This window comes from Micropterus dolomieu, linkage group LG20 (assembly GCF_021292245.1).
Source record: "Micropterus dolomieu isolate WLL.071019.BEF.003 ecotype Adirondacks linkage group LG20, ASM2129224v1, whole genome shotgun sequence".
Classification (NCBI taxonomy): Eukaryota; Metazoa; Chordata; class Actinopteri; order Centrarchiformes; family Centrarchidae; genus Micropterus; species Micropterus dolomieu.
Window position 1 is genome coordinate 3,981,725 of NC_060169.1, and position 22,034 is coordinate 4,003,758.

Consider the following 22,034-nt stretch of genomic DNA (forward strand, 5'->3'; position numbering starts at 1 on the left):
TAGATGTCACTAAAACGTACACACTGAACCTTTAAACCTGAATTCCTTCTAATGGCCAGCAGGGGACGACTACACTGGTTGAAAAAAAGTCCAATCGCATAGAATTCTATGACAAAATGAGCATTATTCTCATCTTCTAATGATTTTACGGTCTCATTCGGTAGTTTCACATTTTCTTCAATACAGCATGATGATTTAGGGTCCCATTTAGAGTAAAACAGATGACAAAGCAGGGTATGCAATAAAGTGTGGCTACCTTGTAAGTGACAAGTCGCTACCAAGGTGACCTGTCAGCGTATCTTTCCACAGCTCCGCCCTCTCGTAAATATGGTCACTTCTGGTTCCAAAAAACCAAAATGGCCACAGTCATTTAGCCGAACTCAAGACTTGGTGGTCTACAAAGTAGTGGGTGACGTCACGGTGGCTACATCTTTCACTTCAAAGATGATGCCCCACTGATGTCACCACAAACAGAGTCAATGTAGTGGCACAAACACCACCCTGCTGCCATAGATACACACTAGAGCACCAAATGTGTTAAACCGTAGCAGTAGTCCCCTACAAATACACGATTGACTCCCTTTTGAATAACGTTTGCAAAAAATTACAATGCCCAGCTGTTTTAGGAAATTGCTTTGCCTTTTATAACTCTGTATTTCTGACCCATTTTTAAATATTTAGTAGGAAAATTTAGTAGGAAAATCTTGTGAGCCGGTCAACTCTATTAATGTAGAAGGTTTCAGGGAGCTCAGGATGTTTTTTTAGCAGAAGTATTTGTTGAAGCTTGGCCGAGGAGAATGGCAAAATCAGTACAAGGTGATAACACAGTGGAGTGCCAATCCAAATGTGAAGAATCTGAAGACGGACACCTGGGGAAACACGGTGTCATATTATCTTTAGCCTAAAGAAGGAAAATCCCTTCACACCAATGGGCCACAAACAGGGCAGGGAAGTATTGAGAGACGGTTTAAGACATACTAAGTTATAGTCTATTCGTGGGATTTGTTGACAGTATGTAACTCAAAATAACAACAGTGTTACAAGTCTCAAATGATCCTGTTTCTGTTGCGAACAGCAGAAAGCATATTGTGTGTCTTTGCTGTTGGGTATATTGTTGTAGACTTTGTCTTCACTCTTCCATCTTCTCTTCGTCACACAGCTGCCGGGGAAGAAGGACCTCTTCATTGAGCCAGACTTGATGAGCCCTCTGGATCGTATTGCTAATGTGTCAACACTAAAGGTGAACCACATCAACTATAACTCTTGAGATTGAGAAACTCTTGAGGAAAAACTGCAGTTCCAATATCTTTTTCAAACATCTTGTCCCCCCACCCCCTTTTTTTTTACAGCAACATGAAGTCGACAAACTTTACAAAGTGGAAGACAAACCTATTGTCAGCACCTCGGATCAGTGAGCCCTGCACCATTCACACTCCTAACATGATTTTACACACACTTACACACGATAATGTGGCATTTCTCTCTTTTAGACTCTGTTTTCTGATCCGGCCAAGAATACAAACTGTAAAATGGATATGTGGTAAGTAGATTTGGATTGTTACTTGTTTTAATGAATGTGATGATAGTTATCATTAAATTAACTTTCCATAAAACGTTTAATGAAACTGAAACTATAAAACAATATTTTTTTATTATAAAATATTGTTTTTGATACCTGGCCCTACATGTAGTGACTTAGTAATTAAATTGCTCTTGTGTTCCGTGAATACTGCACAATGACACTACTAAATAATTTCAGGTGCATTTAATGCAATATACCTTCTTGTTCCAGATGTGGTCAATGCAGACAAGGCAGTAGGAAAATTTAGGAGATACAAGATAATCTTTACCCCTCAGAAGGTATTTCCCGCTCTGCTGTTGTGTACACACTCTGCTTTGATTTGTTGTTGATATTTACCTGCTGACCCTCCTGTGTCGCCCAGTTCTTTGCGTGTGAGGCGGTGCTGGAGGAGCAGGGGATCTTTGGTGGTAAGCATCCTCGCTCCTTCACGTCTTGTTTTAGTAGCAGTGATCAGTGTTGGTGAACTTGTTTTTGCCTCCTCACAGATGTGACCACTGATGAATGGGCTTTCTACCTTCTTCCACTTGACGATGACATCATCAGTCTGGAGCTGCCCGAATTCTTCCGAGACAACTTCCTGGTAAATATAAAGTTACTTACAGGTTCTGAAATAGAGCTGAACTGATTAGTCGATTGATTATTTAGTCAATTAACAGATAATTTTGATAACTGGTGAGAAAATGCTACTGATTAATCGTTTTAGCACTTATTGCAATTTTAACCACCGTATAAGGAAGTAAAATGTAATTGTAGCACATACTGTGGCACCCAAGTAGCAGAACAAATGCATCATGGTGTAAATCATCGCCGTCGTACAGGCGGAGGACCAGCGCTGGGTGAGGACAGCCGGCAGTGCCCTCCACCTCGTTCACTCCCTCTACGGCCCGTTCTCAAAGGTCTACGGGATTGGACGATGTTCCAAGGTGCAGTATGATCAGAGACCAAGCCGGACTTTCACATCCACTGTGATGTCTTTAACGATTAGGTTTCTGCTGTTGTTTTTTGTGTTGAATTGCATAATGAAGGATTGCACCCTCACTAACTCTGTCCGCCTGTCTGGGTTCCAGATGGCGTACGAGTCTTGGAGGGAGCAGGTCGAAGAGGGAGAACAAAAAGCTCGACATGCTGAAATAGGACAGGTTTTTCTTATTGACAGAGGTAAGAGGCCACATATCCTTCTCTGAGTGGATGATGTACTGAGCTGTGCTTTCTTTCCTCTCTAACTTCATCATTCTCTTTGCAGATGTTGACTTTGTCACTCCCCTGTGCTCACAAGTTGTCTATGAAGGACTTGTGGATGATATATTTAGAATCAAATGTGGTGAGTATCAAAGCTTCCTGTGGAGAGAGTGAAAATCTGCATCCACCCACTGAGATTCTGTCCACATTAAGCAAGCTAAATCTGTTTACGTGTGAAAATGACGTGTCTACACTAGTGTTTTCAGGTCGCTTTCATAAAGAGCACGGCACCCACTAAAACACCTTAGTTTGATGTTGTTTTTTTCCAAATCATGTTGTTTTTCTACAAATATTTGCACATTTTATAGATTCTCAGATGTGTGTTTTGCTTACATTTTGTCCGTATTACAAAATAATAGTAATACAAAATAAAAAATTGGGCTTTTTGTCAGATGAAGTTAGATATTTTAAGCGTCATTTTGGACCCTGATGGGTGGTATTTTGACAATGCAAGGCATAAATGATTAACTGTGGAGTCAATGATGAAAGAAATGGTGTTAATACTCGGCTCCAGCTCAGACATCATTGTTTCCCTGTAGAATTAAACCTCCCAGTTGTATAAAGGCACTCTGGTTGAGGATTGTTTTATACATATTTGTGAGTGGGGATGTGTCGTCTCATCTGTTCTGCAGGATGTGTGGAGTTCGGACCTGATGTGACCTCCTCTGACAAAAGTGTAAAGGTCATGTTGAACTCTCAGGATAAGGTAGGTTGGGCTGACATTAGAAGGGGAAGCGTCTGCTGCAGAACTTTCAGCGCACTGATTTTAAGTCAAATGTCCGTCTGAACTCCCACATGTCTCGTAGGTCTTCAATGAAATCAGAAATGAGCATTTCTCCAACGTCTTTGGCTTTCTCAGTCAGAAAGCCAGGAATCTCCAGACTGCATATGATGTGAGTAAAGGTTTACTACCCACATCAGTCATTGTAACTAAGGTGACTGACATGGCTCACATTTATTTCCTTTATTAATCCTACAGAAGCGTCGGGGGATGGACATAAAGCAGATCAAGACGTTTGTATCGGAAGAACTAAAAGGGTTAAAACAGGAACATCGGCTACTTAGCCTACGTGAGTGTAACAGCAGTATACTGTGTATCACAGTAATATTTGCAAGGCTGCATTACTGAAGAGCCCGTTCTCTTTCAGACATAGGTGCTAGTGAATCGATAATGAAGAAGAAAACCAAGCAGGATTTTCAGGAACTGTTGAAGACGGAACACTGTAAGAATACTCTGTCCATTTATCAGATTCAGGTTTTAAGTTAAATGTTTTATTCGTTAATTTGTGTCACGTCTGCTTTATTGGACGTGATTTGTTCAGTCATATTTTTGTTGGTGATCCAAATCTTGATGTCTTTTCTTTTTCTGCTCCAGCTTTACTTGAAGGATTTGAAATGCGTGAATGCATTTCTTTCATAGAGGAGCACATCAACAGACAGGTGTGTTTGCTGAAACACTGTCAGGCTGCTAGAAGAACAAATAAATGATAATATGCTGAATTGGAAACTTATTTATTCTTTTCTTTTTTTCCAGGTGTCCATGATAGAAAGTCTGAGGCTGCTTTGTCTTCTGTCTATCACGGAAAACGGTGAGTTGTCTTACTCTCGGCGAGCTGTCAAATGCAGTAAATGTATCCTTTCAAATACAGACTCAAATTATTCTCATTTTGTTTAAACAAAACTGTGTGATGGTATTTTTTCACAGGACTCCTGCCAAAAGATTACCGGTCATTAAAAGCACAGTATCTACAGGTGAGATTTAACATGCGTCTGAGAAATGTGTTTTTGAGAACTGCTGTCCCAAACAAACCATAAAAATCCTGGCATTAGACACGCCCACACATTTTACATGTATGTTTGTCTTAGTAGGAGTAGTAGGATAATGATGAGATGTCAAAAACCTACAGTAGCAATATTTTCTGAACTTGATATTTCTTGTGTGGGATCATTTAGCTGAGTGTATTTTTTCTTTTTTTTTACTCAAAACTTTTATTTTAAATTGTAATTTGTATTTTTGTCTTGCAACATATGCTGTCATTAATGTTTGTTGCCTACAAAAGTCTTCATACTGAAAGTGGGATCAAAAGTGCAGTGATTTCTGTGTCAAACACTCTTCTAGCACCTAGTGAGTAAAACATTAGTGCATTTACAGGGATGTCGACCTCAGGGGATGTCATCTTTGTGTAAAGTTGCTTATTTGCTTTGGGAATGAGAAACCTGGAATAGCTCTCAGTGTCTCAGCTCTCTGGTAGAACAGGTTTCAGAATTACACCTTTAGCATATAAGGACAAACGGGAGTGGAGAAGATTCTGATTTTTTTAGCCTAGTCATACACATACTATTCTTTTTGTGTGTATTGCCCTGCTCCAGAGCAAGTAAGGTAACAAGTGAGTATTGTAAATTCTCACTAGAACACAAAATGTAAATCAATCTGTAGCTAAAAATAGTCCCAATAAATGCGTTATTTCCTCCTGTTTGAGTAACATTTGCTAAAACTTCAGCGCACAGCTGTTTTAGAAAATTAGAGATCTGTTTTTAAAGTTCTATGTCTTCAGTAAGATCAAATGGTCTTGGGGCCACAGACACAGTTGTGATGTCAGGAAGTACTGAAAGACGGATGAGCACACATTGGGTTTGGTTTTAAGCGGGACCCTCTGGGTCTGAAAAGGAAAGCCAGTGTGAAAGTGCTGTAAACCTGCATTATTTCCAATGGCCAGCAGGGGGCGACTCCACTGGTCGAAAAATTAAGTCCGATTGGATGTAAGCTTATGAGAAAATGACCCTACATCTCACTTGAATAATTATCTCAGTTAACACTTTCCTAATGAGTTTATGGTCTCAATTGCTAGTTTCAAGTCTGTGGGCTACAGTTAAGGAGCCACTGGTCTAAAGATTTCCTCTGCTTGACCTCATCAGAGCTATGGAGTGGACCACCTGCTCACATTTGCCAACCTGAAGCAGTTGGGGCTGCTGGTGGAGCAGCAGCCGGGGGAGACACTGACTGTTATGGAGAGCAAAGTGGGCAAACTTGTCAACGACAAAACTGCAGGTGAAACAGGCTTAGTTTTGCATTTTTAACCTCCTCCTGATCACAGTCTCATTTGTTTCTCTCCATGCGCAACAAGCCAGTCAAATTATTTTCTAAATGTTAGACGACAGATTTCAAAATCACATTAAACTGCTCTGATCCTCCGTATTTATTTCCCCACCCCAGGAAAGCTGACTGATGCTTTCTCTTCTCTTGCAAAGAAGAGTAATTTCAGAGCCCTGAGCAGAAAACTCAACCTGGTAAATTTCATTATTACTGATTTGCTGCAAAAGGCATTTTTATCATGTCACAGAATACCATTCAGAATGGTGTTTTGTCCTTACTACGATGAAAATGCTGTATGTTAGTAAGCGCAGCATCATATTTTGTGTAAAGGTGCCAAAGTCAGATGAAGAATATGACCTGCGTGTCCCACGAGACATGGCTTACATCTTCAGCGGTGCCTACGTCCCTCTGAGCTGCAAACTCATCGAGCAGGTGACTAAATGAGTAGGATTCATTTATACCACAGGATCTGACTTGTCTTGTTTTCTGTGTAGGAAATCCGTGAGACACTATTATGCCATGATGAAACTTTTTTTTAATGTTATTCTTGGTGTGGTCATCTGTAGGTGTTGGAGCGAGATGGTTGGACGGGGCTTGAAGAAGTCACCAGGCTGCTAAATGGGCATGAATTTGCTGTTACAGGTTAATGTTGGCTCTCTACAGTTGTCGAATTTCTTTTATATTCCATGTAAACGGCAAATTGGGTATTGGTATTATTGGGGCAGGGTATTGGAGAAACTTGCTCTCCTCAGCTAGATTTCCCCCAGAGAAAGAAAAAAGCTTCCCGCTTGGACGCAGCCAGCTAACGCTACATTAGCTCGGACCTGCCGCTGTTTGCTTCGTAAGTTCAGTCGATTTAGATTTATTGTCGTTTTTACCGATCCTCTGGTAAACAGCTTCTCCTCTGTCTCAGTCGCTGTAAATAACATGACCCACATAACTTACAATAGTTCAACATAACAGCAACAACAACACAGAGGATGACCCATCCACTAACGTTACAGTGATGTGACTTACGGCGGTCTAACTGTTATAAAGTGTGACACAATCTCGCTATAGTATTCAGACCAGGTCCCTAACAGTTTCATTATCATCCAATACGTGTAAGTTAGCTGTGCTCACATTGTTCAGCCTCCGGTCAAAGATAGACAAATAGTAAAGTTAGATAGAAAAGTAGCAGGCGAAATGCAGTAAATGTAACATTATTATGTAACCAGCATGGATTAGTTGAACCTCAAGCTGATAAAAATATTTCTTAACGTTGCAGTGGGAGTTTATCTGAGTTTCCAGCATGTTGTGTGAAGCGGTCTCCCTGTCTGTCTGTAGCCACTGTCACACAGCCTTTTTTTCCGGGAGTGTTGTGCCAATATGCGGCTAGCTGCCCTGCACCGCTAGTGGTCGCTGAAAACTCCATAATGCCCTTAATGGAACCGGACTTCTTTTTGCAACCAGTGGAGTCGCCCCTTGCTGGCTGTTAGATACAATGCAGGTTTAAGTTACTTCCTCATGGCTTCAAAATTCCTACCCGGAGGTTTCCGCTTGGTCCAAATGCTCTGACAAATAAAATAAATCAGGAAGCAGGACATTATAGCTTTCATCACTACAATACAGTTAAAATAAGTAAGCATTGGTCTCACTATAAGGTCGGAGTATGGGGAGAAATGGGATTACTGACCTACTGCATGTGTGCAAGGATTAACTGGAACCAGGTCACTCCAGAGCAAGTAAATGTATTTATCTGATTTGCTGTGTAACCTTGTATCTTCTGTGCATGTAAGCATACTAGCAGCACGCGTAAAGCCTTAGTGTTTTGAATCGATGACTGCTAAGATTTTGTCTCTCATCAGGGAGCAAAGGAGCTGATTTAAGTGCAAAGACAGATGCTCACCGCACCGTCCTTGTCATGTTCCTCGGTGGCTGCACCTTTTCTGAGATTTCAGCGCTGCGTTTCCTCGGCAGAGAGAGAGGTAAACATGTTACAGGAGTTTTTCAAGTGTGTATCAGTCATCTAGATCCTCTTGTCTTCATTCTTCATGTTTGTTTTGCTTTTGTTTAGAGTTGTTTCACTTCTGTTATTAGTAGTGTAGAAGAAATTGGCTACATAATTGATATTCATATGGAGGACTGTACTTTTATGGTCAATAATTCCTAACTAGAAAATAATCCCTCAAAGACATGTCATGTCATATTCAGCAACATTAGTTAATTTAATTTAAGACTAGAACTTTACACACTGTTGTTTCTTTTTTATGATATAAAGATAAATAGATATTAAACCTACTTATATTCAGTAGCTAAGCTGTGAAGAATGTGTACTGTAGAGTGTGATTGGGGTGTAATAGGGCTGGACAATATGGCCAAAAACGTTATCACCATAAAAAGTTTCATATCTTTCGATATCGATAATTATCACAAGTATCAAATTGTTATTTCTTTCGAGTTTAAAGGCTGATTTTTGCTTCTGAGTGAGTTAGTTGAAGAAACCTGATGGTTAATTGTGGTTTAAACTCTTCTTTACGGGCAACACTTGAGGCCAAACGGTGGATAACTTCACAAATCTGAGGTAGAACATTCAAAACAATTATGATAAAATCTTTGTCAACAAATATGCACGAGTAAATTTAAGTAAAAAAAACACAAGTAGAAGCTTTTTCCAGTCCTGTTTCCTCAACAAAATAAACATCTAAATAAAAAATAATTAATTTGTGTATGTTTCCAGTGAACACAACAATTGTTATATTGTTATTGCGAAAAAATATATCGCGGTAATTATTGTTTTATTGTCCAGCCCTAGGGTGTAACTATATTTTAGTTGTCATAAATGAGCAGTAATGCTTTATTATATGGGTGTGCGATTTCCTAATAAAGCAAAGAAAAGCTCGGTGTCAACCGTCATTACTGGAAACTTTAACGTCCATATATGTCTAATTGTTTGCATTTCTGCACACATTTCTGCATGTTCAGCTAATTTGCTGTTCACTGGCCTCACAGTTTACACTAACAATCAATTGTAATTTATTAACCAGGTTTATCAAATCCATGAAACTACTTAGAAATGAAAGACCCATAGAAAAACACCTTATTGAGAAATGAACTTGTTTTATGTGGATAAAAATAAGTATTTTAATAAACATTACTGCTTTCTTTTTCCAGGTTATACATTCATTGTGGTAGCAACTGCGATTACAAACAGTTCAAGACTCATCGAGGCTTTGCTGGACAACCATGTTTGAAGCCTGTCAGCACATCATGATGGACAGAAACTGAGACATTCCTGCAGCCACTTGTCATGCATTCCCTCCAGCACTGACAGTACAGATGGAAAATGCTCACTAACGGGCTGCGTCTGACAACTAAAGAACTGTAAAGATGTATAAAGTGAATAAATGTCTTTTTTAACACGGTTGTTGTTTGTTTTCCTTCACTGAATTCGAGGTTTGTCCTGCTGTGAATTCTTCTGGAAGTCTAAAATTAACAACAGCGCCATTGTTGTATTAAGCGCTGCTAAGCTACAACACCACACCCTCAACGAAACAGTGGTGTTTGTTTTCAATCATGAGCTGTGCGGCGATAGGCGGTTACCTCTAATATGAAACTGCAAACGCACCGGCGGCAGGAGATGGTTTGACACAACGTGCGCACCCTCCGGACGAGCCAATCAGACAGCAGAATTTGCTTGTACGCGTATTTTGAACTGAACAAACGGACAGGACTGAGAGCAGAGAGGGAGGCGACGCTCCGCTTGTCTGTCTGACAAGTTTTGGTTGTTTTTAAAACTGTTCACCGATGATCGCAACGTAATCTGGAATTTAACGATGAGAAAGAGGTAAGAGTTTTCTTTTTTCGAGTTTGAACGATGTGTAATAACGGTAGATATTAGCTGGATGGTTAAAAACCCAACTGTTGATAAAATTAGCTAACGTTAACCGAACGCCAACGTCAGTTCACTCAGAGGACTGCATTTTTTTATTTTTTGCGTCTATTGTCTTTAGTTTAAATGTCACCAGCGATTTAGTTTTTTTTTTTTAAATAAACAATTTATTCATTCATTAACGAGTTGACCATGTCTCCCGCTGTCCCGGTAGCGAGGTGCTCGCAGCAGAGGCGGTGTCGTGCCTCAATAAAGCGCTGTGCCATCTGAAGGACATTTGGGAGGAAATCGGTATCCCCGAGGACCAGAGACTGCAGAGAACTAATGTTGTCAAAAACCACGTTAAGGTAAGACAAATACGGGCATCATCAAGGCTGCAAACTTGCAACCATAATGATACTTCTGATGGCAGTAACCCTGTATCGATCTGTGTGAGATTATCGCTGCCTGTGAACAGGTTTCGGCTGAGGAGGAGGGGGATTTTACAAAAAAAAACACACACCAACGCAGTTAACGTTGGAGTTTGTAGTTTTGGGTTACAAATACTACTTACTAACGTAAGTAGTATTTACTAACGTAAGTAGTATTTGTAACTAACGTTATATTCACTAACTTAGATCTTGACTGATGCTGGCTTTTTAAGTTAACGTAAAAAAAATGACAATCTGGGACTAAAATAAAATATGTATTGATTGGGATATTTTTCATCTAATGGCACTGACGTTTCTAGATTAACGTTACCCCAAACGTATATTAGTCACTTGTGTACTGCGATTTTGTCTTGCCAGTGCTGCAAGAAGTACTCTGATCTTTCACTTAAGTAAAAAGTGTAGAATTACTCTGTTACAAGTCCTGTATTAAAAATATGATTTAAGTAAAAGTACTAAAGTCATTAAAATATACTTAAAGTACCAAAGTAAAAGTGCTCACACAGAATGACCATAAAGTAACTTAGAATAAAATGGAAATTCTCAAATAAAGTACAAGTACTTGAGTAAATGTACTTTTTACATTCCACCACTGCTTCTTGCTTTTCAGCTGTCGCATATGTTGATACCGGGATACTCAGGCACTAATGTTCACTATTGATTTATTTGAGAATTACCCCAGGAATGTCTATAACAGCTTTGTTCATCACTAGTCAGAATAGGGCTGGACGATATTGACAAAAATGTTATCACGATAAAAGGTCATGTCTTTCGATATCAATAATTATCACGATAAGTATCAAATCGTTATTTCTTTCGAGTTTAAAGGCAGATTTTTGCTCCTGAGTGATAGTTAAAGAAACCTGATGGTTAATTGTGGTTTAAACTTTTATTTATAGTCAACAATTGATGCTTCACAAATCTGAGGTAGAACATTCAAAACGGTTATGATATGAATCTTTGTCAACAAATACACATGAGTAAAATGAAGAAAAAGCTTTTTTTCAGTCCTTTTTCCTCCAACAAAATTTGCGTACGTTTCAAGAGAATAAAATCAAACATTAACTGAATATTTATAGAACATATATAGTAATTGAAAAAAATATATTGCGATAATTATTGTTGTTGTTTTTTTGTCCAGCCCTAAGTGAGAAGAGCACAATCTTCTGTCCGCGGATGAAGTTGAACATGTAGAGAGTTATATTTGTGGTATCCTCCACCTAATGCGCATTCATGTTATCAGCATTGTGACTAATCAATCAAAGTAGTGGCTCATTTATCACACAGCTGTGATGTGTGCATTATTCATCAGTTAACTACAAGTGCTTACATTTGTCTTTGCATTACTCCAGCCAACAGGCTCATGGTTCCCATGAGTCCCGGAAAACCGTTGACCAATTTCCCAGTCATGGAAATTTGATCTTTACAAACACTTGTTTTCACTTGAGGCAACAGTGTGACAGTGTTTTACAAGGAAGCTTCCAATATACAAACTGCTGGATGGAAAGCTGCTAGGAAAAAAAAGTTTTAATACTGTTATGCAACAATTAACATTTCATGTTTTCTGCAGTTGAGTTGAAGTACTTTGCCTGCTTACACTCAAGGAGATATGCGCAGTGTTGTGTGTGTTTCATAAACTAGGACAGGTTCAAATGAAGAAGCATTTTTAGACATCTGGATCTGCACCAAGGACCAGTATTACTGTATAATAGGTCCACTCTGTGGATGAAATGAAGTGGAAAGAAATTTATAGACATCTGTATCCATATTGGCCAAAATGACCATCGGAATTATCTGGATGCTGGATATTTGCTAAGAATTTCAACATGTACACACATCTATCTGCATAATGTTACATTTTATTGTATTTATCCACCAGAGCTTACTAGATATGATGATCAAAGAAGAGGAATCTCTGAAAAAGAGGCTCATAAGCAGCCTTCAAATATGCAGGACAGAAATGGAAAAACTCTGCCTGGAACTTCAGCTACCTGTGTTTGAGGTAAAAACTTTAACATTTTCAGTGTTGGATTTAATGCTTCACTGGATTTAATCCAAGCCTTTGACTTTGTTTTTTTCTTCTCTGTGTGTTCAGGAGGAGAATGGTATCAGCATGCTCCAGCAAGAGAAGAACATCCGCACACAGGTGGAGGCTCTGGTGAACGAGAAGGCTCAGCGGAGGCAGCAGCTGAAGGTTCTGCTGGAGCAGGACCAGGACCTGTGCGACATCCTGTGCTCCATCCCTTATGGCATTGCTCCAGACTGCGTCCCCTCACTGGAACAACTGGAGAGCTTCAGCCAGCACATCATTAATCAGAATGCAGAAAAGGTGGACGCTCGCTTTGTCACATCTGCCTCCCAATTTGGTTACTGCACGAGTAGAAGAGCTGTGTTTCTTCCAGGGCTATAGGTTATACTGTAGGTTGTTGCAGATGTGCACAAACTGCAGAGACCATATTAGGAAAACGTGTGGCTGTGCAACACATTAATCTTCTGTGTTTTATATTGTCATCATTAGAAGAAATCCTCGTGTTGGCAATTTAGTTTTGACTTAAAGAGAGTATGTGTTCCTCTGGGTTGATGAAATTCAAACCCTCCCTTCATATGGACCCTTTTCAAAAGCAAAAAGATGTTTGGTTGAAAATTGTCTTCTAAATGATAACATTTAGGCCACTGGGACAGTAATCACATCACTTTAGGAAATCAGAAAAATACCTCATAATCTTGCACCAAAGGCCCGCAGGTCAAAGGATGAAAAGTGTAGGCTGGACTTCCCCAAAGTCTGTTGTTCTGTAGGTGACTTAATGGTGTGCTGCTTCCATGTTTTCAGGCGAGGCGGTATGCTGAGTTCACGGACCTCAAAAAGCAGATAATCTTGTACATGGAAGAGCTGGACCGCATCCCAGAGACCAGCTTCGAGAAGGACGTCATCTGTGAGGATGAGGACGCTTTCTGCCTGTCCAGAGACAATATTACGTCACTCAAACTGCTTCTTTGTCAGGTAAAAATGGGTTTTATACAGTAACACAGCCCTTTATGGATAAAGGAAAGTCATTTTCACTAGAAATTATAATCAGGCCTTCAAAGTCGACTGGCTGATGTTTTACAACTTAGAATAGTCTTGGACAGACGTGATGCAAGCAATCGAGTTGGTAACTGATGCTACTTCGTGTCATATTGATTGTGCAGTTGGAGGAGCACAAGACAAAGAATGAGGTGATGTGTGAGGATCACCGAGAGAAGATCCAGCAGCTGTGGGACAGACTGCAGGTGCCTCAGGAGGAGAGAGAGGCCTTCGATGAACACATGGTCACATCCAAGAAGAGGAACTTGGAAGCGGTAAGAAGATTTGAGTGTCCTGTGTGCCGCTGACTTCCTTCATCCATTTTTATTTAATTTTTTTCTCCAGTATTCATGGTTAGCTAAGACTGCTATTTTCTCTTCAGTTTACACTTCTTTTTTTTTTTTCCTCAGTTACAAGCAGAAGTTCAGCGTCTGGAGGAGCTCAAACTGCTAAACATCCGCAATGTCACCGACGCCATCCGCTCCGAGATCTCTGTGTTTTGGGAAAAGTGCTTCTTCAGCGCAGACCAGCGGCAGGCTTTTGCTCCATATTTTAGCAGTAAGTTGTTTGACATTTTAGCTGTCTTAATCAAAATAATATTGGACTTGAAAAAAAATGCTAAGACTCTAATTGACTGTTTTTTTTAGATGATTTTACTGAAGAGCTGTTGAGTCTACATGATGCTGAGATCCAACGCTTGAAGCAGCATTATGAGGATCATAAGGAGCTGTTTGACGGGGTTCACCAATGGGAAGAAAGCTGGAGACTCTTCCTAGAGCTGGAGGTGAGTCCACTTTGACAGGGAAAGGAAACTACCAAAATCCAGTGTAGCAACAACACTTTCCTTTCCACATCTGAAGCTGTGGTAGTGGGACTAAACCAGATCTGCTAAGATTTTAAAGATCCGTACCAGCCTCTTGAGCCCCGATGCCCCCTGTACCGGGGGCAGCATGCGATTTTCACGCAAAATGCAAATGAGAAATTCATGTCTGAAAGTCGTATTGCGTCACCCTATACGTGCTACACACCTCTGTGAAGCTAGGAGGCTCAGCTAGAAGCTCAAACCAAACATTTTTCTGCCAGATATTGTGATTTGTGTTTGTTTTTGTTTTGTTTTTTCAAGTTCAATATTCACTGCCAGTCTATTTTTGACCGAAGCCACGTCAAGCAGCATGAAACCGGGCAGGAAGTCAGACACAGAACGGCATAGTGAATCCGGTCGATTTTCAAAATGAAACACCCTTTGCAGTAGGGCTGGGCAATATAACTGATAATTAGCGCACTATCATTTTTCTCAATAACTTATAACAAATGTTCGGTATATTGTCAATAAATGTTTGATTTAATTCATTTGAATAACTAATGAATTTGCACTTAATTTTTCTACTAAAATATTTATTTTGTTGAGGAAAGGGGACTGAAAACATTTTTACTAATTATAATTTTTGAAAAAAGATTTTATTATAATTGTTTTGAATGTTCTACCTCAGATTTGTGAAGTGATCCACTGTTTAGCATCAAGTGTTCTGACGCAATTAACCATCTGATTTCTTCATCTTTTCACCTAGGAGCAAAAATCAGCCTTTAAACTTAAAAGAAATAATGATTTGACATATGTTGTGATAATATTAGCCTGCACAGAGCGTAACAGAACTGGCTCTCAAAAAATTGTTATCCATAGTTGAAGTGCACAAAATGACACATTAACGTGTAGGCTAAAGGCTCCGCTGCTGAAACACTTCAGTGTGAGTTGACATTGCCATTATCCCACATTTTCCTGTAGTTTCGTTTGTTGTTGTAAAATGTACACGCCCTGTGCTCGCTCTGATTGGTGAGAAGGACTGTAACAGGAGGCGCATGGAGCTTGTAATTTGCTGTTTAAAACCTGTCAGATGTGCTGTATATAAAGTTAAGACGGATGATGAATTTATACATGCGGCAGTAGTCTGAATTCTTTTGAAATTCCATGTTAAATGTGATTGAATTTTACAAGCAGTCAGCTAGAAACAGTCTCTGTCATCCAGATGTGAACACCTTTTTAAAACTAGAGCTGCAACGATTAATCGACTAGTTGTCAACTATTAAATTCATCGCCAACTAAAATGTAAATTGCTGGTTTCATTACTCCTCTATGACAGAATATCTTAGGGTTGTGGACAAAACAAGTAATTGGAGGACATCTTCTTTGCCTGTGGGAAACCGTGATCAACATTTCTAACAATTTTCTGACACTTATAGACGAAACAACTGAAATGACAATGAAAATAATTGTTAGTTGCAGACCTATTTAAAACCCAGACTATATCCTAACACCCGTGAATTTATATATTTTACCTGGTTACACTTCTGCAGGTGGGAAGAAACTGTTTTATTAAGGTCGTCTCTTTCACAGAAAAAAGCCACAGATCCGACAAGATTCACTAACAGAGGAGGGAATCTTCTCAAAGAGGAGAAACAGAGGTCTGAGCTGCATAAAAGCCTGCCTAAGGTAAGAGATGGAGCTATTATTTTCTTAACGGAAAATATATTGTAACAATTTGCAAGCATTTGACAGTAACTCAGCGCCATGTCTGTGTTTGTATTTAAGCTCGAAAAGAAATTAAAGGCTCAGATTGATGCATGGGAAAGTGAACAAGGTCGGGAATTTCTAGTAAATGGCCAGAAGTTTCTGCAATATGTGGAGGAACAGTGGGAGCTGCACCGAATAGAGAAAGAGAAGGAGAAACAAGAAAGGGTAAACAAGCTGCTTTATTATATTTTAGGCTTAGCCTCTATGTTTTGCTGGGAAATGTGTTGACACTTGTCTTTACAAACAGCATCTGAAGAAGAGCAAACAGACAGAGGAAGATATGCTGTACGGAACAGCAGTACGAACCCCTACCAAACGCAGACTTCTGGGCACTACTACACCAAATAAATCACGAAAGGTGGTAAACCCAGTTTGTGGCTCACTTTTATAGTCATGTTATAAATCCTTGCCTTAATACAAATTTAGTCTCTTTAGTCATCTGACTCTGTCAGCACTAACACACTCCCTCTGCCTCTCATCAGTTTAACGGGACTTCCAGCATTTCTAGCGCCACCTCTAACAGCACCATGCGCTCTGCCTATGGTGGAACTGTCTGTCGCTCACCTGTGCCCCGCCCACCTCTCTCAGCAAACAAGGTTGGTTTCATTTTCTAGTTGAAGGAAGTAGAAGTTATACACACATCAAGCCTATAGAAAAAGAAAAAGAATCTGCATGTTCAGTTCAAACTCCCAGCTAACTTTCTAGAAAACAACATTTAGACTCGCAAGATCTTAATCAGACTGCAAACCTGTGAATGAAAAGGGGGGGATATTAAGTCAGATAGACAACTGACTTCATGGTAAAATGTGGCCTAATTGCATAGAATTGTGTAACACTGCATAAAGTTAATTTAACTGTTGTGTCTTCATATGTAGTATGTTTGAATTCAAATATACTCCTTGACAAATGCTTGATTTTCAACATAATCTGGTGTTTCATCGCAACAGTTAATCACATCAGCTCATGGAAACCAAAAGAAACGACCCTGTCGTCATATTTGTTTGGCATATTTTACATATTTTTCTGTTGTCGAAGTTGGCAAACATGAAGTAACCATGATCCAAACAAATCTTTTAAAATCATTAATCAAAGTTAATATGAAATCCATATAAATATACAGTATTAAAATCAAAGTTAATATGAAATCAATCTAAAAATTTAGATGTGATGATAAAGGCTTTGAGAGAAATATTATGTTGCTTCCTTGAAAGTGCTTGGAATGTGCTTGAATTTGACTGCTGAGTGTGAAATAGTAAATGTTATTTCTTGCTTGTTGCACTTGACTCTTGAGTGATGTGGGGCTGTTGCTTTCTGCCTTGATTTGGTTCTTTATCCATTTAAATCTAAAATTTGCTGTACTCTGTTCTTAAAGAGGATATTTGGTCTGATGTGTCCTCTAGTGTCCAGCAGCTCGGACACCGGGTGGTGGAAAACCTCCCCACTCACGCCTGCTAGGCTGTAACAAGGAGAATGAGGCTCAGCTGAAGGGGACCCCTCTGAGTGGTGCGTTGCTGACCCCCGCTACTCCACAGCGTAACTTCAGCATAACCTCTGTTGCCAGCACATATTCAGAGTTTGTGGTAATTTACACCTTTGTCTCTAAACTATTTTCTCCAGATCTTTTTCCTCATTTCTGCGCAATAACACATTTAAGTGTACTGTAGAACTTTCTGATGTACGAATGCTAATGATGTAAATTTATATTGTAGAGGGACTTGGTCAACCCTGAATCTGTTCAGTCAAGGTGTGTTTGGAACCCTAAAACCTTGTGTAATTCGGACTAATCCCCTTTTAACTTGCAGTAATTGCATGCCTCTAATCAAAGAGAAAATTACTGTTGACGAGCAACATAACGTGCTGAACATGGACACTTAGCAGGTATAAATTATTACTGCGTTAAAAATATGTGGGGGGGGGGTTTCCCAGACAAAGTAACTCGAACTACATTTATGTAAACAGCAATTTCTAACCAGTTTTGGGGTAGGTAGGAATCACTAAGTAAAAGTACCCTGTAGGTACAGGAAAAATAGGTACATAGAAATCAAATGTCAACTAGGGCTGAAACGTTATCATTAAATAATGCCTTCGTTTAATCCATATAACTATAAAGCACACTGGTTTACATGGATTTATTACTGTCGTACATCGCGCTTACGCTGTGAACAGGATGTAATTATGCTGGCGCTATTTACAAAGTGGAGGAACAGAGAGAAAATAGTGAGGGACAAAGAAGAAAGTGTCCAAAGTATGGGATTATTTCAAGCCAAAAGAAAACAACTCTGTAATGTTACAGTCCGTCCACCGTAAAAGACAACTTATGTCGCCTCGGCAACAGCACGACGGCACCTGATCAGAAAGCAGCCGGTGTTCTGCCAGCGACCACAGACAAGGTAACTGTAACTTTAGCATTTAACTGAAATCATGATTGATTGTTGAGTTGAAGCCAAAGTAAGCCGCAGTCCTCAGCTGAAAATGTGCGCGCGTGCGTTTGTTGTTCTCCTTTTCTCTGTGAGTTGTAACCTCACAGTCAAGAGTTAACCGGGTGTCGGGGAGCTGCACCTTTTAACTCCCCTGCAGCTCTCTGTAGCTCAGACAATCCCTGCTACCTGCGTGTGCTAATCCAGCCTTTCACCCAGATTCTTTGTCTTTATAATCGCCATCTTTATGTTAACAACCAACAGCTGTTTCGTGTGCAGGATCGCTCATTTCACGTTTCACATTTCACATGTGTTTTCTTGATAAAAGTGGTTTGGAGACCAGCGTCAGGTGACAGAGTTGCTGTCAGCTCGTGTAGTGTGTGACCCCCTGTCACCAATCAGTCACGTAGTGTGAACGCCACAACGACTTCAAGACTCCCGTCACATGATGGCAAGTTGTGTCGTCTGAAAATCCTGTAGTCTGCGTGAGCCTTTATGTGATGTTTGTTACCGGGGGTGGGGGGCGTGCCACCGCCAAGCAAAGTACTTCTTAAACGACGCATCGATGAATCGTGGAAATAATCTATAGAAGCTTTGATTACTAAAATCATTGTTAGCTGCAGCCCTAATGTCAACACCTAAAGAAAAATTAAAATGGCTTGATGCGAATAACTTAATGATATGTTTAATTGAAAGGAATCACTCGTGCATCAGTCCGTCCGTCTGATTATCTTCTGTCTAATTCACACTAACAACCTTCAGTGTGTCATTTCATAATAATTAGAAACTGTTAAGCTCCTGTTTATTGATGGCAAGTTTGCTTCTTAGTGTCCTCTTCCTCGTATTGTCACATTACATACGAGGAATCAAACTTAACGGCTGCTTTCTTGTTTCCACAGCGAGACCTGTCAAAGGCCTCCAACACCAAGATCCAGCACGACATCCTGAACTCCACCACCACAAACCTTTGACCTCTCCACTCTGACGGTGACTGCAACGGCTATCACATGGTAGCCCTTTCAACGACGTTCTAATCTCTAAAACAGATCACTACTTTGCCCTGCTATCTGTTTTTAATTGTAAATGAAGGTAATAATATATTCAGTTTTAAACCCGTGATAAACAAGGAATCTGTTGTCAGTTGTTGAGCGTGTTGTCTTCAGCATTGGCGAATCTTTGCCCGGTCTATCACTGTCTGTAAGAGAAGAAATGTGTTTGTATCCTAAGTTAAACAAACACTACTTTGGCTCTCTCAGTTTTGTCAGTTATTGAGATGTGACAAATGTCTGCATCTTGTACTGCACTTTTTTTTAAAAAAGAGAAACAAAAGAAGGTTTCTGAAGTTATGCAATCTGGGGTTACAGGCCAAATGTATTATGAATACTGTGCACTTTTTTTTAGAAAATATATACCCGCGCATAGTGTAATTTTACACACACTGACTGTTCCATCCAAATCTGTTTTATACATGCATTTGTATATATTTCTGTATCTGCTGTTCTCTTCACATAAACTCCGCTGTTTGACAAAGATGTTAGTTAGTTTAAACAGGCCGTTAAGGCCTTTAGTTAAAGTATGTTGTATAATGGTGCTGTATAAATGAAATATACCTGAATCACATCGATTCATTACACTATCATGGCTGATTTGGAAAAGCTTGTCAAAATAAAATAAATTCATTTTCACTAATTTCTTTAAGATGGGACAAAGATTTAGTTTTCCATTTATTCATTTTTGTTCTAGCCCCAAACTTGTGTTGTACACAACAACATACACATTCACATGTTTTCACGTAAGAATAGTTTTCAAATTTGCCACAGAGAATTAGCAAATACTGTTGAGCTTTATACATACTACAGTATCTTTGAAAGTCCGTACTCCAGCTTGTTTTTCAGAATTTTGACCAATTCAACCTCATCAACACATTTGTTTGAAGTTTGTCAGATGTGAATGAATGTTGTGCCACAGTGTAGACAGATTTCACAATCAAACATGTTGCTTCATGGTGTTTTATCTGTTCTGGTTTCACAAACTTTATATTAGAGATACCTGACTTATATTTTACTATAGTATTTTTGGCTCAGCTGTAGCCACGAGAAATATAGCCAAAAGAACGTGAGAGATGGCATGGATTATAAATAACTTTCAGTAGATCAACCTCTGACCTTAGTGTCAGCAGATTCCTCTATGATTCCTCTGATTGAAGGCTTTAATGATTTACCTATCGGACTGTGATAAGTCTTGTACGCAAGCTAAAGAAGAGTGGTTCATCTCTAAACTAAAGCTAAATACTAATCAGTGCAGTAAATGCAATATTACTGAAATCACTAATGGGAATCAACATTTTCACCAGATCTGAAAACTGAACCTACACTTTAACAACTGAGTTTAGTCATGACAACAGCTTCAAGTTAAACTATCAACTGTAGTAACAAACAGCTGAAGGTTGAGTTGAGGTTAGCTTACAAGACAGACCACTGTTAACTAAATAACATTTATGTAAACTGCTTGTTTAAGTAAAATCAGTGTTCATTAAACACCAGTGGATATGAATAGATGGTATCTGACTTTGTCTCATTAGGTTTTGAATTTGTTGTGAAATAACAATCAGACTTCTGTCTGCTTTTACTGTCTTGTTACTCGCTCAACCGGCTGCCAGACTAGCCTTCATTCTTCAGTGTATTTTTACACACCTGGCTGTCTTTCATTGGTCTGTCTCAAAAGCTAAAGGTTGTGAGGTTTTCTGGCTATACAGCACATTTCAAACACAGACGAGTTAAAGAAAAGCATTAGAAGGACATTCAAAACCAATAAGCAATAAAAATCAAGTAACCCTCTACTGCACGGCGTTGCCCTCAGGCAACGAAATAGTTTTGTGGCTTTTTTTTTTATTTGTAGTTGTAGTTTTGGTTTTGTCGCCTCAGGGCAATGTTATGCAATCAGGCTAGTTTTCATTCTCATTCAAATCCTGCATTGCTTAGGGGGGGAAAGTGTAGAAGTAAAGAGGCCAGATTGTTCTCTGTGGGGGGGTTATGTGTTTTTTTAAAATAGGAAATGGATACAAACCTCTTTTGGATCAGTACATAACTGATGGGAGGTCGTGTCCCTCAGCAGCAAGAGTTCTCACCTCCACCAGGCGTTCTGCTCACATTACTCCGGTGGTTCATGACCTTCACCGGCTACCCGTGGCATCGCGTATCCACTTTAAGGTATTGCTTCTAACATTTAAGGCATTAAATGGGCTTGCACCCCCATATTTGTCTGATCTACTTTTCCCCTACCGCCCTGCACGATCTCTCAGATCAACTGAACTTTATTGTTATGTTTATTGTCTTTATTTGTAGAGCACTTTTCAAAAACAAGTTACAAAGTGTAAAGACAATAATACCCAAGAGACAATAATACAAAAACAATACAAGATAAAAGCAAGAAAACATTGAAAAGACTAAAATACATGTTTAAGATAAATATAAAATTAGTAAAATACAATAAAATAAAAGGGATAAAATAAAGTCAAATAAGATCGGGAAAGGCTCTCCTATAAAAGTATGTTTTAAGAAGGGACTTAAAAGAGTTCACTGACTCAGCCGACCTGATTTCCTCGGGCAGGCTGTTCCAGAGCCTCGGGGCCCTGACAGCAAACGCTCTGTCCCCTTTAGTTTTCAGTCGAGACTCTGGAACAGACAACAGACCTCTGCCCGAGGATCTCAAGGTACGTGCTGGTGCGTATGGGACTAAAAGGTCAGAAATATAACAAGGCGAGAGGCCAT

The 22,034-nt window shown here is 39.5% G+C and overlaps 2 protein-coding genes across 6 annotated transcripts in view; both read left to right on the plus strand.

Moving 5' to 3' along the window:
- vps33b (VPS33B late endosome and lysosome associated) overlaps window positions 1–9,314 on the plus strand; it is a 12,191-nt gene extending 2,877 nt beyond the window's left edge. For both annotated transcript variants that reach the window (XM_046032262.1, XM_046032263.1), the window contains exons 3-24: window positions 1,160–1,240; window positions 1,350–1,411; window positions 1,491–1,540; window positions 1,793–1,860; window positions 1,944–1,989; window positions 2,068–2,162; window positions 2,401–2,505; window positions 2,650–2,740; window positions 2,826–2,903; window positions 3,454–3,527; window positions 3,628–3,714; window positions 3,801–3,891; window positions 3,970–4,044; window positions 4,197–4,261; window positions 4,356–4,410; window positions 4,527–4,573; window positions 5,738–5,870; window positions 6,036–6,109; window positions 6,246–6,347; window positions 6,482–6,557; window positions 7,763–7,882; window positions 9,069–9,314. In XM_046032262.1, the coding sequence (XP_045888218.1) occupies window positions 1,160–1,240; window positions 1,350–1,411; window positions 1,491–1,540; window positions 1,793–1,860; window positions 1,944–1,989; window positions 2,068–2,162; window positions 2,401–2,505; window positions 2,650–2,740; window positions 2,826–2,903; window positions 3,454–3,527; window positions 3,628–3,714; window positions 3,801–3,891; window positions 3,970–4,044; window positions 4,197–4,261; window positions 4,356–4,410; window positions 4,527–4,573; window positions 5,738–5,870; window positions 6,036–6,109; window positions 6,246–6,347; window positions 6,482–6,557; window positions 7,763–7,882; window positions 9,069–9,148 (1,755 nt within the window). In that variant the 3' untranslated portion in view covers window positions 9,149–9,314. The remainder of the gene's footprint in view (window positions 1–1,159; window positions 1,241–1,349; window positions 1,412–1,490; window positions 1,541–1,792; window positions 1,861–1,943; window positions 1,990–2,067; window positions 2,163–2,400; window positions 2,506–2,649; window positions 2,741–2,825; window positions 2,904–3,453; window positions 3,528–3,627; window positions 3,715–3,800; window positions 3,892–3,969; window positions 4,045–4,196; window positions 4,262–4,355; window positions 4,411–4,526; window positions 4,574–5,737; window positions 5,871–6,035; window positions 6,110–6,245; window positions 6,348–6,481; window positions 6,558–7,762; window positions 7,883–9,068) is intronic.
- Window positions 9,315–9,579: 265 nt separating this feature from the next.
- On the plus strand, window positions 9,580–20,817 carry prc1b (protein regulator of cytokinesis 1b). 4 transcript variants are annotated; one of them, XM_046033421.1, is made up of 15 exons: window positions 9,580–9,741; window positions 10,001–10,133; window positions 12,094–12,216; window positions 12,310–12,543; window positions 13,045–13,215; window positions 13,404–13,553; window positions 13,689–13,836; window positions 13,926–14,062; window positions 15,671–15,766; window positions 15,866–16,012; window positions 16,095–16,205; window positions 16,330–16,443; window positions 17,248–17,427; window positions 17,557–17,591; window positions 19,164–20,817. In XM_046033421.1, exons 1-15 carry the CDS (start codon window positions 9,731–9,733, stop codon window positions 19,210–19,212), a joined length of 1,839 nt encoding a protein of 612 aa, XP_045889377.1. In that variant the 5' UTR covers window positions 9,580–9,730; the 3' UTR covers window positions 19,213–20,817. The 4 variants fall into 4 exon arrangements, with proteins under 4 accessions (XP_045889377.1, XP_045889380.1, XP_045889378.1 ...); XM_046033424.1 differs by having other exon boundaries at window positions 17,248–17,350; XM_046033422.1 differs by lacking the exon at window positions 17,557–17,591.
- The last annotated feature ends 1,217 nt before the right edge of the window (window positions 20,818–22,034 follow it).

Excerpts from the sequence above, each read along its gene's own strand:
- prc1b (XM_046033421.1), top strand. Across the intron at positions 13,837-13,925 it reads TTTTGCTCCATATTTTAGCA|ATGATTTTACTGAAGAGCTG; the intron begins GTAAGTTGTTTG and ends TGTTTTTTTTAG. Across the intron at positions 16,013-16,094 it reads AGAAGGAGAAACAAGAAAGG|CATCTGAAGAAGAGCAAACA; the intron begins GTAAACAAGCTG and ends CTTTACAAACAG.